We start from the raw sequence: 15,861 nt of genomic DNA on the forward strand, positions 1-15,861 counted from the left end.
TGTAACTGCTGGAGCTTAGAAGTGTAAGGAGTGACTTCACTGAAACATCTAAGATCTAGGGGGTTTTCACAGGGCAGATGTGGAAGGAATGTTTCTTGTTATGGGAGAATCTAGAACTAGGGGTTACTGGTCAAAAATAAGGGATTGCTAATTTAAAAGGGAGATGAGGCAAAAAAAAATGTTTGGAACAGTCTTCCCCAAAAGGTAGTGGGGGCAAGTTCTTTGGATATTTTTAAGGCAGTGGTGGATAGATTCTTGATCAGCAAGGAAGTGAAAGGTTATCAGAAGTAGACGAGAATGTGGCTGTGTAGTTACAATTAGATCAGCATTATCGTACAAAATGGTCGAGCAGGCTTAAGAGGCTGAATGACTTTCTCCTGCTCCTTGCTTATATGTGCAATAATTATATTACCCCTAGATTGATGTCATTCCATACTGGTATTTGAATTGTTCCTTTGAGAAATGGTATAAAAAGTTGCATCTTTGGTGCCTTGTGTTGAGATGATTCTCACTGGTTTCCCTGACAGTATGAGCAAGAAATTGCAAAGTTAAAGGATCGATTGAAGGTGTCAAGTCGGAGACTGGAGGAATATGAGCGCCGCCTGCTTGCCCAGGAGCAGCAGATGCAGAAGCTCCTGCTTGAATACAAGTCCAGGCTGGAAGATAGTGAGGAGAGGCTTAGGAGGCAGCAGGAGGAGAAGGATAGCCAGATGAAAACGATCATCAGCAGGTAAGCAATACTGTAAGTTGTCAGAGAAGCAAGTCCTCATCCAATTCAGTAAAAATTCAGATATCAAAAAAACAATTTGCTAGGTCCTGTGCAATAAATCTAGTATATCTACGCATCAAGCCAAAATTCAGTCTTGTATAGTGACTTGGGGTACACAACACTGTTGTCCGGTTCATTGAATGAATAATATCCCAGCAGTATAGAAACAGGCCATTCTGCCCAACAAATCAACACTGATGCTCCGAAGACCATCCCACCCAAACTCATCCCGATACCCTATCCTTGTAACCCAGTATTTCCCATGGCTAACACATCTATCCTGTACGTCCCTGACCAATCCACCTAACTTGCATATCTTTGGATTGTGCGAGGGAACCGGAGCACCTGGTGGAAACCCATACAGACAGTGGGTAAACATGCAAACTCCATACAAACAGTCACCCAAGTGTGGAATTGAACCAGTGTCCCTGGTGCTGTGAGGTTGCAGTGTTAACACTGAGCCACTGTGCTGCCCTGTTCAAATACAAGCAGAGCTTCAATGACAGAATCTGTGATAAACTGAAATCAATTCCTTAGAAACTAGTTATTACTGGTCAGTTTATGTCTGTATTTCTGACTGGATAGCCACCCTTTCAAAAGATACAACCCTTATCCTCACTTACTCTGAGCTGGTAATTTACTGGGACAGCTCATTGATTTGACATGCTGCAATGACTCTAGGCTAACCCTCTGTAGAGCAGTCCAGTCAGTCCCAATATATCCTACAGCTCTGTAAGTTAATTTTCTTTAAGTGCTCGTCCAATTTCCTTTTGAAATATTCAATCATCTCCATCATCATTGGCAAAGAGTTCAAGGTCATTACCACTAACTGTGTGAAGAAAGGTTCTCTCTTAAATTATTCCTGTGCCTTTCACCCAGGGGCTATCTCTTCAGAGATAAGTTCAGTTGATCTTATACATCAATCGCTAGGGATAGGCTGTGCCGTCTGTGGAGGACAAGAGACTTAACTGCACAGGGGAAGAAGAATTAGAATAAACAATTCATCTGGACACACCTCAATTAGTGAGTTTAAATCAGCTTTATTGGAATCTGATGGAAGTGTTCAGCTCCTGGCTGACATTTTTGGAGCATCTTGGAATTGGAAGGGATACCGTTGTCACCACTAGTGATATATATCCTGGTGTAAATGGTAGCTACTTCCTTTGTAGTGCAGCTTGCTGCTAGGATTTGGTCATCACACTTTACACCTTTTCTTTATTATTTACAGATTGATGGCAGTGGAAGAAGAGCTGAAGAAAGACCACTCAGAAATGCAGGCAGTGATTGATGCAAAACAGAAGATTATTGAGGCCCAGGTGAGTGTCAGTGCTTGGCTTGCTGATTTGTTTAGGAGATAGTGAGGACTGCAGATGCTGAAGATCAGAGTCGAGAGTGTGGTGCTGGAAAAGCAAAGCAGGTCAGGCAGCATCTGAGGAGCAGGAGAATCGATGGTTCAGGCATAAGGCCTTCATCAGGAATGAGACTTGTGGGCCGGGGGTGCTGAGAGATAAATGGGAGGGGGGTGGGGCTAGAGTGAAGGTAGCGGAGAATGCGATAGGTAGAGGTGGGGGTGAAGGTGATTGATCAGAGAGGAGGGTGCAGTGGAGATAGACAGGAAAAATGGTGGACAGGTCAAGAGGGCGGTGCCGAGTTGGAGATTTGGGACTGATAAGGTGGGGGGGGGGGAGCGGGGGGGAGAAGGAAACTGGTGAAATCCGCATTAATCCTGTGTGAATGCAGGGTCCCAAGGCAGAAGATGAGGTGTTCTTCCTCCAGGCATCAGGTGGTTAGATTATGGCGATGGAGGAGACTCAGCACCTACATGTCCTTGGCGGGGTGGGAGGGGGGAGTTAAAGTTTTCAGCCACGGGGTGGTGGAATTGGTTGGAGTGGGTGTCCCAAAGATGTGATTTGAAACGATCCACAAGTTGCCATCCTGTCTCCCCGATGTAGAGGAGATCATATCGGGTGCAACGGATACAATAGATGACATTTGTGGAGGTACACATAAATTTCTCTCAGATGTGGAAGGATCCTTTGAGGCCTTGGACAGAGGTGAAGGGAGAGGTGTTGGCCCAGGTTTAACACTTTCTGTGATGGCACAGGAAGGTGCCGGGAGTAGGGTGAGGGCTGGTGGATCGTGGATCTGACAAGGGAATCACGGAGGGAATGGTGTCTCCAAAATGCTGATAGGAGAGGGAAGGGAAATATATCTCCAGTGGTGGGGTCTGTTTGTCGGTGGCAGAGATGGTGGGGGATGGTGTGATGTATACGGAGGTTGGTGAGGTAGAAGGTGAGGACTGGGGTGGGTTTCTGTCTTTGTTGTGTTGGGAGGGGTGTGGGTTCAAGACAGAGGTGTGGGAAGTGGAGGAAATGCACTGGAGGGCATCGTTGACCACATGGGAGAGAAAACTGTGGTCTTTGAAGAAGAAGGCCATCTGGGATTTTCTATGGAGGAATTAGTCATCCAGGGAACAGATGCAGCAGAGGCGGATGAATTGGGAATATGGGATTGCATTTTTACAGGAGGTAGAGTGGGAGAAGGTGTACTCCAGATAGCTGTGTGAGTCCGTGGGTTTGTAGTAGATGTCTGTGGTTTGTTGGTTGATGGAGAGGTCCAGGAAAGAGAGGGAGGTGTCCGAGATGGTCCAGGTGAATTTGAGGTCAGGGTGAAAGGTGTTAGTGAAGTTGGTAAACTGTTCAACCTCCTCATGGGAGCACAAGGTAGCACTGATACAGTCATTGATGTAGCAGAGGAAAAGGTGGGGGATGGTGCCAGCGTAACTGCGGAAGATGGACTGTTCCATGTAGCCAACAAAGACACAATCATAGCCGCGGCCTGTGCAGGTTGCCTATGGCTACCTCTGTGGTTTGGTGGAAGTGGGAGGAATTGAAGGAGAAGTTGTTAAGAGTAAGGACCAGTTCAGCCAGACATATGAGGGTGTCCGTGGAAGGGTACTAGTTGGGATGGCGTGAGAGAAGAAACTGAGGGCTTGGAGGCCTTTGTCATGGTGGATATATGTGTACAGGGACTGGAAATAAGGCATGGGGGCTGAGGAAACGAAAGTCTTGAGGAGGTGAAGGGCGTCCCGAACGTAGGTGTGGAGTTCCTGGATTAAAGGGAGCAGGACAGTGTCAAGAGATGAGTTCAGTGGGATAGGAGCAGGCTGAGACAATGGGTCGACTAGGGTAGTCAGGTTTGCGAATCTTCAGTAGAGGTAGAATCGGGCAATAAGGGATTCATAGACAATGAGGTTGGAGGCTGAATGGGAGTGGTGATGAGATTGTGGATGGTCTGGGAGATGGTTTGGTGATGGAAGGTGAGGTCATGGTTAAGGGGGCATTAGGAGGAAGTGTCTGTAAGGTGGTGCCTGGCTTCAGCGTTGTAGAGGTCGGTGTGTCAAACTACCATAGCGCCCCCCTTGTCTGCTGATTTGATGGTGATGTTGGGATTGGAGCGGAGGAAATGGAGGGCTGCATATTGCAAGGGTGGGAGGTTGGAGTGGGTGAGGGGGATGAATAGGTTGAGGTAATCTGTCACGGCAGCAGTTAGAAATGAAGAGGTTAAGGGTGGTCATCGGTCGGGAAGTATGTCCAGGTGGATGGGTACGTTGGATGTGAGAGAAGGGGTCCTCAGTGAGTGAGTGGGTGGGAATCTTGATTGAAAACGTGCACTCGGAGGCAGAGGCAGCAGAAGAAATGTTCATTATCACAACACGTCGATCTTATTAATCCGGGAGCATAGAGAGACAAGGCTGAAGCCTTTGAGGACTGAATGTCCACCTTCAGTGATGGGAGAGGTCCGGGATAATGGTAAAAACATGGCAGGGGTGGGAGCTAGGATCTGGGGTGAGGTGGAGCTGGGTGTGGGGGTGGAGACGGCCACTTGAGTGGATGTGGTTATGGGGTCTGGAGTGACATCACCAATGGAGTAACACCACCGAGTTTTGAGAAGATTTGTAGCTCAGGTTGAGGTTCTGGATGTAGGTTTGCACGCTGAGCTGGTAGATTAGTGTTCAGACGTTTCGTCACCATACTAGGTAAATCTTCAATGAGCCTCCAGACAAAGCATTGCTGATGATTCCTGCTTTCTGTTTATACTTTTGGGTTTCTTTGGATTGGTGATGTCATTTTCTATGGTGACATCATTTCCTGTTCTGTTCCTCAGAGGGTGGTAAATCGGGTCCAAGTCAATGTGTTTATTGATACAGTTCCAGTTGGAATTCCATGCTTCTACGAATTCTCATGCATGTCTCTGTTTGGCTTGTCCCAGGATGGATGAGTTGTCCTAGTCGAAGTGGTGTCCTTCCTCCTCTGTATGTAAGGATATTAGTGAGAGAGGGTCATGTCGTTTTGTGGCTAGTTGACGTTTGTGTATCCTGGTGGCTAGTTTTCTGCCTGTTTGTTACAGTTTTTGCATGGTATTTTGTAAATGACATTAGTTTTGTTCAAGTCTCTGCTAAGGAACCTGATATTGGAGATCCCATGGATGTTACTTTGGTTTGACACATACACCAAACATCACCAACTTCATCAGCAAGGACCGTATCATCAAGTTAGTGGACCTATGCCTTACCGCCCATTTCACCTTCACCTTTAACAACAAAACCTACAGAACACACATGGAATGTCCGATATCAGGGTTCTTAGCAGAGGCAGTAATGCAGAGACTCGAACAAATAGCTCTGCCAACCATCCAACCCAAACTTTGGGTCCACTATGTGGGGAACACCTTTGTCATCGCAAAATGAAACAAATTAGAGGAAACCTTCAAGACCATCAATCGTACCCTTACTGGCATAAAATTCACTGAAGAGGAGGAAAGCAACAACAAACTGCCATTCCTAGATGTCACAGTAGAGCGAACAGCCAATGGGGAACTTCAAACCAGCATCGACAGGAAAGCAACACATACAGACCAAATATTGAACTACAGAAGCAGTCATCCCAACACCCACAAATGAAGCTGCATCAGAACATTATTCCAGCGAGCCCCCACACACTGCAGCACAGAGGAACTGATTTCAAAAAGAACGGGTACCCAGTGAACACAGTCTGCAAATTTCTCAGCAACAAACCCAAACGTGCAGACAAAACACGTCCAGAAACCCTAGCCACTCTGCCCTACGTCAAAGACATCTTGGAAATGACTGTGAGATGACTCAGACCCCTTGGCATCATGGTAGCCCACAAACCCACCAATTCAGTAAAAAGCAGTTAATAAACTTGAAAGCCCCTATACAGACAACAAGCAAAACTAATGTCATTTACAAAATAAAGTGCAAGGACTGTAACAAACACTACATTGGACAAACAGGCAGAAAACTAGCCACCAGGATACATGAACATCAACTAGCCACAAACGACATGACCCTCTCTCACTAGCATCCTTCCATACAGATGAGGAAGAGCACCACATCGTCTGGGACAACACATCCCTCCTAGGACAAGCCAAACAGAGACATGCACGAGAATTCCGAGAAATATAGTATTCCAACCGGAACTCTATCAACAAACACATTAACTTGGACCTGATTTACCACACCCTGATAAACAGAACAGGAAATGACATCACCAACCCAAAGAAACCCACACATATAAATAGAAAGCAGAAATCATCAGCAATGTTTCGCTCGGATGCTAACTGAAGGTGTCACCTACTGTGGAGACGAAACATCTGAACATGAATCTTCCAGCTCTGTGAGCAAACCTACATCTGGAAGTGAAACTCACCATGGGGGCGGAAGTGGGGCCTACGGTGGTGCCGTCGGGTGACAGACATGATGTAACGCGTGACGTCAGCGACGTCAATAGCTGGGTACTGGTAAGTGGCGTCACTGGTGGCGGACTTGACTTCGACGATGGAGTCATCCGTGTTCTGGTGAGTGACGTCTCTGGGGGTGGAAGTGACATGCAGAGTAGGTATTGTGTTGGTGCTGCCAGAGGTGGATCCTGCAGAGGCGATCGTCTTTCCGGCGATCACGGAGGTGATATCCATCTCATCATCCTCTGCCACCTACAAACAGACCCCACCACTAGGGATATATTTCCCTTCCCACCCCTTTTCTGCGTTTCGGAGATACCTATCCCTCAGCGACTCCCTTGCCAGATCCACACCCCCCCCACCAGCCCTCGCCCCATTCCCATCACCTTCCCCTGCCACCACAGGAAGTTCAAAACCTGCATCCCCACCTCCCCCCTCACCTCCATCCAAGGCCTCAAAGGATCCTTCCAAATCTGACAGAAATTTACATGTACCTCCACAAATGTCATCTGTTGTATCCATTGCACTCGACGTGGACTCCTCTACATCAGGGAGACAGGATGTCAACTTGCGGATTGTTTCAACCGACTCCAACGCCCTGTGGCTGAACGCTTCAACTCCCACCCCATGAAGGACATGCAGGTCCTGGGCCTCCTCCATCGCCAAACTCTTACCTCCCAATGCCTGGAGGAAGAATGCCTCATCTTCCGCCTTGGAATCCTGCAACCACACAGGATTAATGTAGATTTCACCAGTTTCCTCATTTCCCCTCTCCCTACCTTATCCCAGTCCCAAGCCTCCAACTCGGCACTGCCCTTTTGACCTGTCCATTGTCTTTCCCATTTATCTGCTCCATCCTCCTATCCAACTTATCACCTTCTCCCCCATCTTAATCTATTTATTGCATTATCAGTTACCTTGCCCCACCAGCCCTACACCCACGCCCCCCCCCCCACTTATCTCACAGCCCCTTTGGTCCACAAGCCTCATTCCTGATCAAGGTCTTATGCCCCGAAATGTTGATTCTCCTGCTGCTGAAGCACCTGCTGTGCTTTTCCAGCACCACACTCTCGATTGCTGTTGTGTTTGTGAAGATTTCAACGGCCTTTATCGCATTTGATCAGATAAAAAGCAAAGCTTTTATAAATATTGATTTAAAGGTAGCCTGGGCAAGATTTTCAACAAACTTCTTTTTACGCAGTTGTTGAGAGTAGAGAGAAACTATTGCACATTTAAACAATTACTTTCAAAAACTAATGATTAATAAATAAAAAGGCTACCTTCTGAGAATTAATAGTTTGGCAACAGAACTGATTGCTCCCATTAGGATGGCAGCGGTTCAAGAAGGTAGCTCATCAACCACCTCCTCTAGGGCAATTAGTGACGAACAATAAATTCTGGCCTAGGTAGCGATGCTCACTTGCTATGCATTATGACTGAAGTTGGAGCATGCAATATTTGCTTTTCTAGCCATTCCTCCAATGGTCACAACAAAACCAGGTTGGTGATATGATCAATTATATATGTCTCCGGTTTAAATAGAGTCACTGTAAAGAACATGTGACACAGGTTTCTTTTGTCAACAACAAATAATTTGTTTATTACCAAAACAAACCTACACGTGCAAAAATCCAAATATTATTGGCCAATAGGTTGGACCACACAAATATATATATATATATATATATGTATATATAAACTCACCTAAAATGCTAATGCATACAGGTTTGATGAAAAACAAAGGAAATTACAAAGATCTACACTAGAAATTTGGAAGTACTTCGACCAAATAATGGTTGTTATCTTCAAAATACTCATTATAAAATTTTGTCAAATTGACCAAAACGGTTTCTTATTCTGTACTCAAGCTGCCGGCACTGGCTTTCTTCCTGGAACAGTTGTACTTGGTTAAATTTAATCTGTTTCAAATGATTGGGTAGATTCAAGAAAATACTCTCCAGGAACTATCCCCTTTTGGTACAGATGGCTTTTGATTGGTTTCAGATTGCACACAATTCTGAGAAGATTTGAAAAGAGAAAGAGGAAGCAACAGGGCATTGCCTCTTGGGCAAGTCTCAAGTTCTCTATCTGACTCAGTTCAAAGATATCATAGTCTTATGCTAACCAAATTTTGAGCCATGTGACCATTCTCTGAAAGTTCTCCAGATTACACAACTATCTGAGCTCAAGTGCTTCTTGCAGGCACAATATGTTGTGGTTGTACACTGTATCTTTTCCTCAACAAATTGCTGTTTGTTTAAAGATTCAAGATGTATTGATACAGGGCCATATAATCATTTTAAAATAGCATTTAGGTCAAGTCTCTTCATGAAAGCATTTTAAGCACGTATTAGTAGATATAATCAGCCTTGCCTAGTTATCATGTTTGCCAAAAATGTACAGTCGGTTGAGTAGAATGGTAATTTCAGTAAGCCATTCGACTATGGAAAGATACTTTTGAGGAAGAGGGGAATTTGATTTTGATAGTTACCCAATCTCCCAATTTCTTGCAGGAATGAAAAAAACAGTCTTAAAGAGGAAGCATATAATCATGAACCAAACCTAAACTGCATTTAGATAGTTAGTTGAATGTGTTAAAATGTCCCAAGCTACAACACATGAATGTTATCAAACAAAATATGGCCAAAACCATTTAAGGAAATGTGAGAGTACGTGCAAATCTTTGAAGACTGTTTCAAGAAGAGGGAGGTTTAAGGAGGGAATTACAGAACCTAGGGCTGCACCGACTGCGGGGGAAAAAAGCTGCCAGTGTAGAGTGGGTAAAATCGAGTGTGCGTAACAGATCAGAATTGGAGGATTCCAGAAATCTGAGCAAGTTGTCAGTGATTCCAGAGTTGGAGATACTAGGCCTTTAGGGGATTTGTAAATAAGGATTTGAATTTGAAAATTAAGATGATGCCCAACCAGGAACCAATGATCAGCAGGCAATAGAATGATACATGTATAGGACTTGGAGCATGTTAGCATACTGGCAACATGGAATTTTGGACAAGTTTAAGTTTATAAAACATGGAAGATGAGAGCTTTGGAATATTTAAGTCTCGAGATAATTACTGAATGGATGACAGTTGTAGCAGCAGTTTAGCCCAGACTGGGCAGAGTTTAGCATTGTTATGGAGGTGGAAGTAGGCAGTCTTCCACATGTGCACAGCATAGTTTTGAATGAACTTATCATAACTTGAACCAAGTCTCAAATCACCTGTCACTTCAGTGTAGTGGATGTCAGTTGTGTTCATGCCTTGATTTTGAACCTCAGGTCCTTTATTGTCCACTCCCTCCATGTCCTTGCCCTTTATTACCTTTATGGGATTGCTGTGCTCTTCCAATTCTGTCTCTTTTAAATCTCCAGTTTTAATTACTCCATCACTGGCAGCTGCGCCTTCAACTGCTGGGACCCTGAGATCTGGAACTCCTTGTCAAACCTTTCTGCTACCTTACCTTGCTTTCTTCCTTAGGTTTAGGTTTTAAGATACATCCTATCATCTATCCTAGTATTTCCTTATGTGGCTCGACACGAGGCTGTGTTTGACCAGACTTATATGAAGAATCTTGTGGTGTTTTACTGTGTTAATGGTGCAATACAAATGCACATTGTTGTTGGATTTAAGACACATGTATGCTTTTAAATATTGTTTTCCACTCAAGTGGAAAATGCTGGATATTTAAACTTGTTCAAATCAATTTTCTTTCCCTCTTCCTCTGACCCATGCAAAGGCATTGACCCATAAAGCTCAATTTGGGATCACAATGACATCCAAGATTTTACAGGAGATGGTTGGGACTCCTGCAGTTGACAAGGAGAGGCATGGGGTTTTCTCAGGAACAAAGTGGATAGTCCAAAAACTGTCCCAGTACTTACCCAGGTGCAATAAATAATTTGCATCTAGCACAATTTTATTGTAATAGAACAATTTCAGTGAGCTTAGCTTATTAAATTGACGTGTTACACATGCATTGCTAAAATCTTAACATTTAACCACACCATGCATTGAATTGTGGGGGAAGGACCTTCACAATTTTAAATAAATCACTGCAAAATCAAAGTAAATGCTTGCATTAAAAAGGAAACTACATGAAAATCTTAAACATTAAAACATCTTAAGCATTCAAAAATGTGCAGGCTTGTTGGATTGGCCATGCTAAATTGCGCATAGTGTCCAGGGATGTGTAGGTTAGGTGGATTAGCAATAGGACATGCAGGGTTACAAGGATAGAGGAGCAGTTGAGTCTGGGTGGAATACTCTTTGGAGGATAGGTGTGGATTCAATGGGCTGAATGGCCTGCTTCCACACTGTAGGGATATATTTGACCATTTCTGAAATAGAAGACCAAACGATCCATTCAGCTTTTCACCCAGACGTGGTGCACCTGATATATCCCGTGCTTGGAAAGTGAGAACAGTCCAGTCTAATTTAGGTAATAATTCAGATTTCTCTCCATTCCTGTAAAAGCCTGCAGCAATTGGTGTCAAATCCCACAACTAACTTTGCACCCAGTCTATTCCTGCTGTACATTGAAACAGTACTGAGTACATAATAAGCACTCTGCAGAGTTTTAATCCACCTCCGGGAGATGAGGGAAGAAAGTAAACTAACGTACAGCTCATGAATCCCTCTTAATGTTCATGTTAATCAGTTGCAGTCTGTGGAAAGGATTTTAGCCCAGGTTTAGTGCCCATTTTAGATTCCATATTTCAGTTCATTTTAAATGTTACAAAAAATTGTTTTGTTGTTTTATGTCACAAAGTTTTGCATTTTATAAATGCCTCACCTCTTGATTGGCCATCCAGTGTTATTTTAATATTTTATGTTCATTTTCATCTTTAGTTGGTGTCCTAGAGACTTGGTCTTCATTTTCCAATTGATTTATCTCTGTTAACTTATTAAGAATGCTCTTAGTTCCTCATTGTTGTGATAAGAATAAAAATCTCCACCCCAAGAACATTGAACCACAATGGGATTCCCTAAAAGATAGATAGGGAAATGCAAAATTGCCGTCAACTGCTAACTATAGTGATGAGACATGGGGAATGAGAAGAAAAATATTTAGTCATTGTCACAGCTGGTCATTGGCAATTTATAAATAATTGGTCTTACAAGCTTATTTCTTTCTGATGCTTCCTTATCATCCTTTATAAAATTATCTTGTATCTTGTGTACACTTTCCTGGATTATTTCTCTTGTTCTCTTAACTCTCTCTATCTCCGTCTCTATAATTTTGTTCCCATCCCATTTCCTGTTCCCTCTAACTTAATTTTTGATTTACTTCCTGTCCTCTTCTCATTTTTTTTTCCCTCTATCTCCAATAATCCTCCTTTCCCTCAGTGGTCCAGAGTAGAACTGGCATAGCTATTTAGGTGAGCTAAAGTTTTAAATCCTGGGCCCTCTGACTGGAAGTAAGGGTCACACAGGCACCATGTATATATTTCCACAGCCATCCTAGTTTGGAATGTATGATAACTATAATTACACTACCTTTGGCTACTATTTCTTTGGTAGCCACTGATGAAATATAATGTTAAGATATGTTTTATTCCCTTAATTTTGTATTTGTCACAAAAGCAACATGTCTCTACAAAAAAGTAGCAAGGTTGCCGAATATTGCCCGTGACATGTTCACTGTATTGATTACAGGTCAATTTTGAGGATGGGATGAGCACAACAGGCAAGTAAGATTCTGTTTCCTAGCAAAGCAGTTCATAGAGATGAGAAAAGCCCCTGGTCCCTCCCTGCTGTCTCCAGCTAGCATTGTGCGGGCTTGTTGTTGCACGTTATGAATGTGTAATTTTTTTTTGTTTGCCCCCACTGCAAACATCAACATCACTTTTTAAAAAATAAGCATAACATTGAAACCAAGGTGTCAAAATAAGAACACTGCATGATAGCTAGTTGATAAATGAGCACCAAGCATTGCTGCACTGTGTGAAGTGATATTACTGAAATCTTTAGGGCTGTGCTAAACCCATAAAAGTTTGAAAAATAATGCACAACTTTTCCTGTCAATTTCCACTTCCCTGTTTATCTTCAGAAAGCAGCGGCTCAATTTGTAGTGACATTCCCTGGGTGCTGGCAACATCTCTACCTGGGTGACTAATGGCCACGTTGTGGAGTTCAGTGAGAGTAACGTCAAATTTAGTTTTGGTAGAATATGATAGCCAAGCTGACTGACATGTAATTAAGCACTTTCAAGTAGTAGTGCCTTTTACTCGCAATGAGGAACGGTGACTATGGGGGAGAAAACGTAATATGCCCACAGAGCATTAAACCATTCTGACCAACAGGGCTATGCATTTGTTCAGTGTGTCTATTAGGGAGTCTCGTTAATTTCATAGGAAAAATTTAAACTATCTGGATTTAACAGAGCTTCAAATTTGTTTAATTTCCTCTGAATTAAATTAGTAGTACAAAAATCTATAATAACTCAAACATTCCATTACTCTTGCAAAGACTTGTCACTGAAACCTCTGGGTTCAATCCCCAAGTTTTTATTAAGTCAACTGTTTTCAGCCAAGGTTGGCAGCAAAAGCACACCAAGTTCCGTCTCAGAAATTCGAGTTTGGAATGGTAAGATCAGACACAGTTCCAGATCTAATAGCTGTTCAGTGTCACCTACTGGTTTTAGTTAATTGTGATTTCTCTTCAGTCAGATAACTTGCCAACTCTGTCTATGCCATGGGGATGAATATGGAAAATTCAAGTTAAATTAAAAGTTAATTTTCTGCCAAATAGATTTTAATCAGGAACTGAATTGCTTTTTAAAAGCTGCCCTTTTCAAACTAATTCATCTGTATGATATCTCTGTAGTGATGTCTGATTCAACAAAAACAGCTGAACTTTTCTCATCTAATAAGAGAGTGCTGAACACATTGTGCAAAGGAATTCTGAACCAGGAGTATATTATTATGTATAAAGGGGTCCTTTCTACTTGTAGGAAAGGGAACCTGCTTTGGTCATTGTTTGATTCTTCTCACTGCCTGTTATTTTATTCTAAAATAGCCATCATCTTTTTGCCATATCAATCATATGTTGGTAAACCTGTGAACATTATCTCTCAAATCCAATTTCTCTCAATATGCAAATAAAAGTGTTAATTTAGCCACATGAATCGCAAGGATAAGAAATCTTTCTTTATATTTGCTATCTTTGGAAGTTTTGCAAAGATTATAATAACAAGGCATATTCTAAAGGCAGATTATTTGACTTGGATTTATATATGGGTTTCTCCAGGAGTCTGCTGTGCTTCTGCTTGTACAAATGAAACTTGACTGCAAAAATAACTGTTGCACAGTTGGGATGGAGTTGGGCCAGAGATCTTCAAAGGCCTTTATTAGACTCCAGCTTGGCCGCTTCCCCCTGCCCACCCCACCTTTCTCAGTGTGTTGTGTCCTTGCTGATAATCTAAGACAATGGTTTACCTATTTGTTACATTTTTATATTATTAAAAACTATTTGTGCAAAGTATTGTCATGAGGAATGCAACCCTATCACTCAGCATCCTACTTGCTTTGCTTTTCTCTCAGGAGAAACGAATCACCTCCCTGGACTCTGCCAACTCTCGGCTGATGAATGCTCTAACACAGGTCAAGGAACGTTACAGCATGCAAACTCGGAATGGGATCTCTCCCACCAATCCCACCAAACTGTCAATAACGGAGAACGGGGAGTTCAAGAACAGCAGCTGTTGAGTGGGAGTCTGAATGTTTCTGACCAGACGCACATGGACTGAATTTTCTGAATTCACTCTTGAGGAGTTGTTTACAGGTGCTGCTAGGACTTTTTTCATGCTTCAGATCATGAGAGATTATTCACAGGACAATGCCTAATATCATCATTGTACACTCTGCAAAAGTCTTACTCCACTGTGGAGAACTGTTGGAAACCTGTACAGAAATGAGCTGTAAGATTATATTGGGGTAAATAATTACTTGTAGAATTTAAAGTAACTTTTTTTTAATTATATCTGTTAGAATTCCTGCTTTAAAAATTGTTGCAAAAGAAAGAGTAGAAAATGGAACATTTATTTTACAAGAAGTGGAATTTTCATGTGTTGTGTAATTTAGAACTTAAATTCTCTGACTAGAGGGTGTACATATTTAACTGAGAAGCACACAGAAAGGAGGTAGTGTGTATAAATAGTAGGAGTATCTAAAGAGACTGGGATTTGGATTGTGGTATTACAGGTTGGCTACTTAGAAGATAAAACATCTCGTATTGAGTGGGTTCCCAGCCAAAGATATTTTACAGATGGTTTTATGTGGCTGAGGAATTTGACATGATCAAAAGGAAACTGTAAATCACAACATCTTAGAAGTAATTGTTTTCAATTCACACTTTTATCAAGTTGAAAAATATTCATCAATATGATCATTGAAGAAATCTCTTAAAAAACTTTATTTTACTGAACTGTAGCTTACTATACATAGTAAGAAACTGCCGTGAGTGTGTGTGTGTGTATGTGAGAGAGACAGACAGACAGAGTGAGTGAGACAACAAGACAGATGGCTAATTTCTGTGGTTGTACAAAATATGGTTTCCTGGAAAAAGCAACTGAATGTAGGGAAATGATAATGCTGCCATACTAGACAAAGGGAACAGTAGTAATGCCGAGTATGAACTTCAAGCACGCTTTTCTTTCATAAACCTATTCATTTTTTGCATGTATCTCAACTGTGTTAACTCAAAGCATCTTATAACTTTATTAGAATAACATTTTGCCAAATTCTGACCAGCCTAACCAATTTGAATGTCTCCTGGAGCTGCTTTGTAGGAATGTTAAAACTGAAATGTGCACCTGTCTTCCCTGCAACTGTATTCAGATTTCTAGCGGTTGCTGCTGTTGCTTTTGTTTATTGAAGGTGTGAAGATTGAAGATGGATTTAATCCAAAACCATTGACTCACTTTTAATGAGAACTGTTAGAACAGAACAAAGAAAATAAAATATTGTGCAAAAACATACTTGAAAATTTGTTTATTTTTCTTTATGATCTGTGTCTCTATCATGTGAATTTGGGGATCTGAACACTGCAAACTGAATGTGATCAGAAATGTAATTCTGTTCTTCTGATTACATAGCCAATGATTGTACTGTGCATCTAACTGATTAGTTCCCCACATCATCTCAGCCAAGCATCTGAAATGTTTCTAAAAATCCAATTAGTCAATCTTAGATGAAGTCACTCTGTCATAATGTTAATGCTGGAATGTTCCATCTCTGACAGAGGTTTGGAAGTCCCTGGGAATTCCTTCAGGATTGACTTTGATTTGGATCTTTTAGTACATCCTAGGACATGGTCATTTTGTTAAAATTT

The 15,861-nt window shown here is 42.1% G+C and overlaps 1 protein-coding gene across 5 annotated transcripts in view; it reads left to right on the forward strand.

Annotated features, from left to right (window-relative positions):
* rasal2 (RAS protein activator like 2) overlaps window positions 1-15,491 on the forward strand; it is a 410,016-nt gene extending 394,525 nt beyond the window's left edge. For 4 of the 5 annotated variants that reach the window (XM_060830107.1, XM_060830105.1, XM_060830108.1 and 1 more), the window contains 4 exons: window positions 528-730; window positions 1,998-2,085; window positions 12,187-12,217; window positions 14,073-15,491. In XM_060830107.1, coding sequence (XP_060686090.1) covers window positions 528-730; window positions 1,998-2,085; window positions 12,187-12,217; window positions 14,073-14,278 — 528 coding nt within the window. In that variant the 3' untranslated portion in view covers window positions 14,279-15,491. The remainder of the gene's footprint in view (window positions 1-527; window positions 731-1,997; window positions 2,086-12,186; window positions 12,218-14,072) is intronic. The other variant, XM_060830106.1, reaches the window with a different exon arrangement.
* Window positions 15,492-15,861: the final 370 nt, after the last annotated feature.

This window comes from Hemiscyllium ocellatum, chromosome 9, assembly GCF_020745735.1.
Source record: "Hemiscyllium ocellatum isolate sHemOce1 chromosome 9, sHemOce1.pat.X.cur, whole genome shotgun sequence".
Lineage (NCBI taxonomy): Eukaryota > Metazoa > Chordata > Chondrichthyes > Orectolobiformes > Hemiscylliidae > Hemiscyllium > Hemiscyllium ocellatum.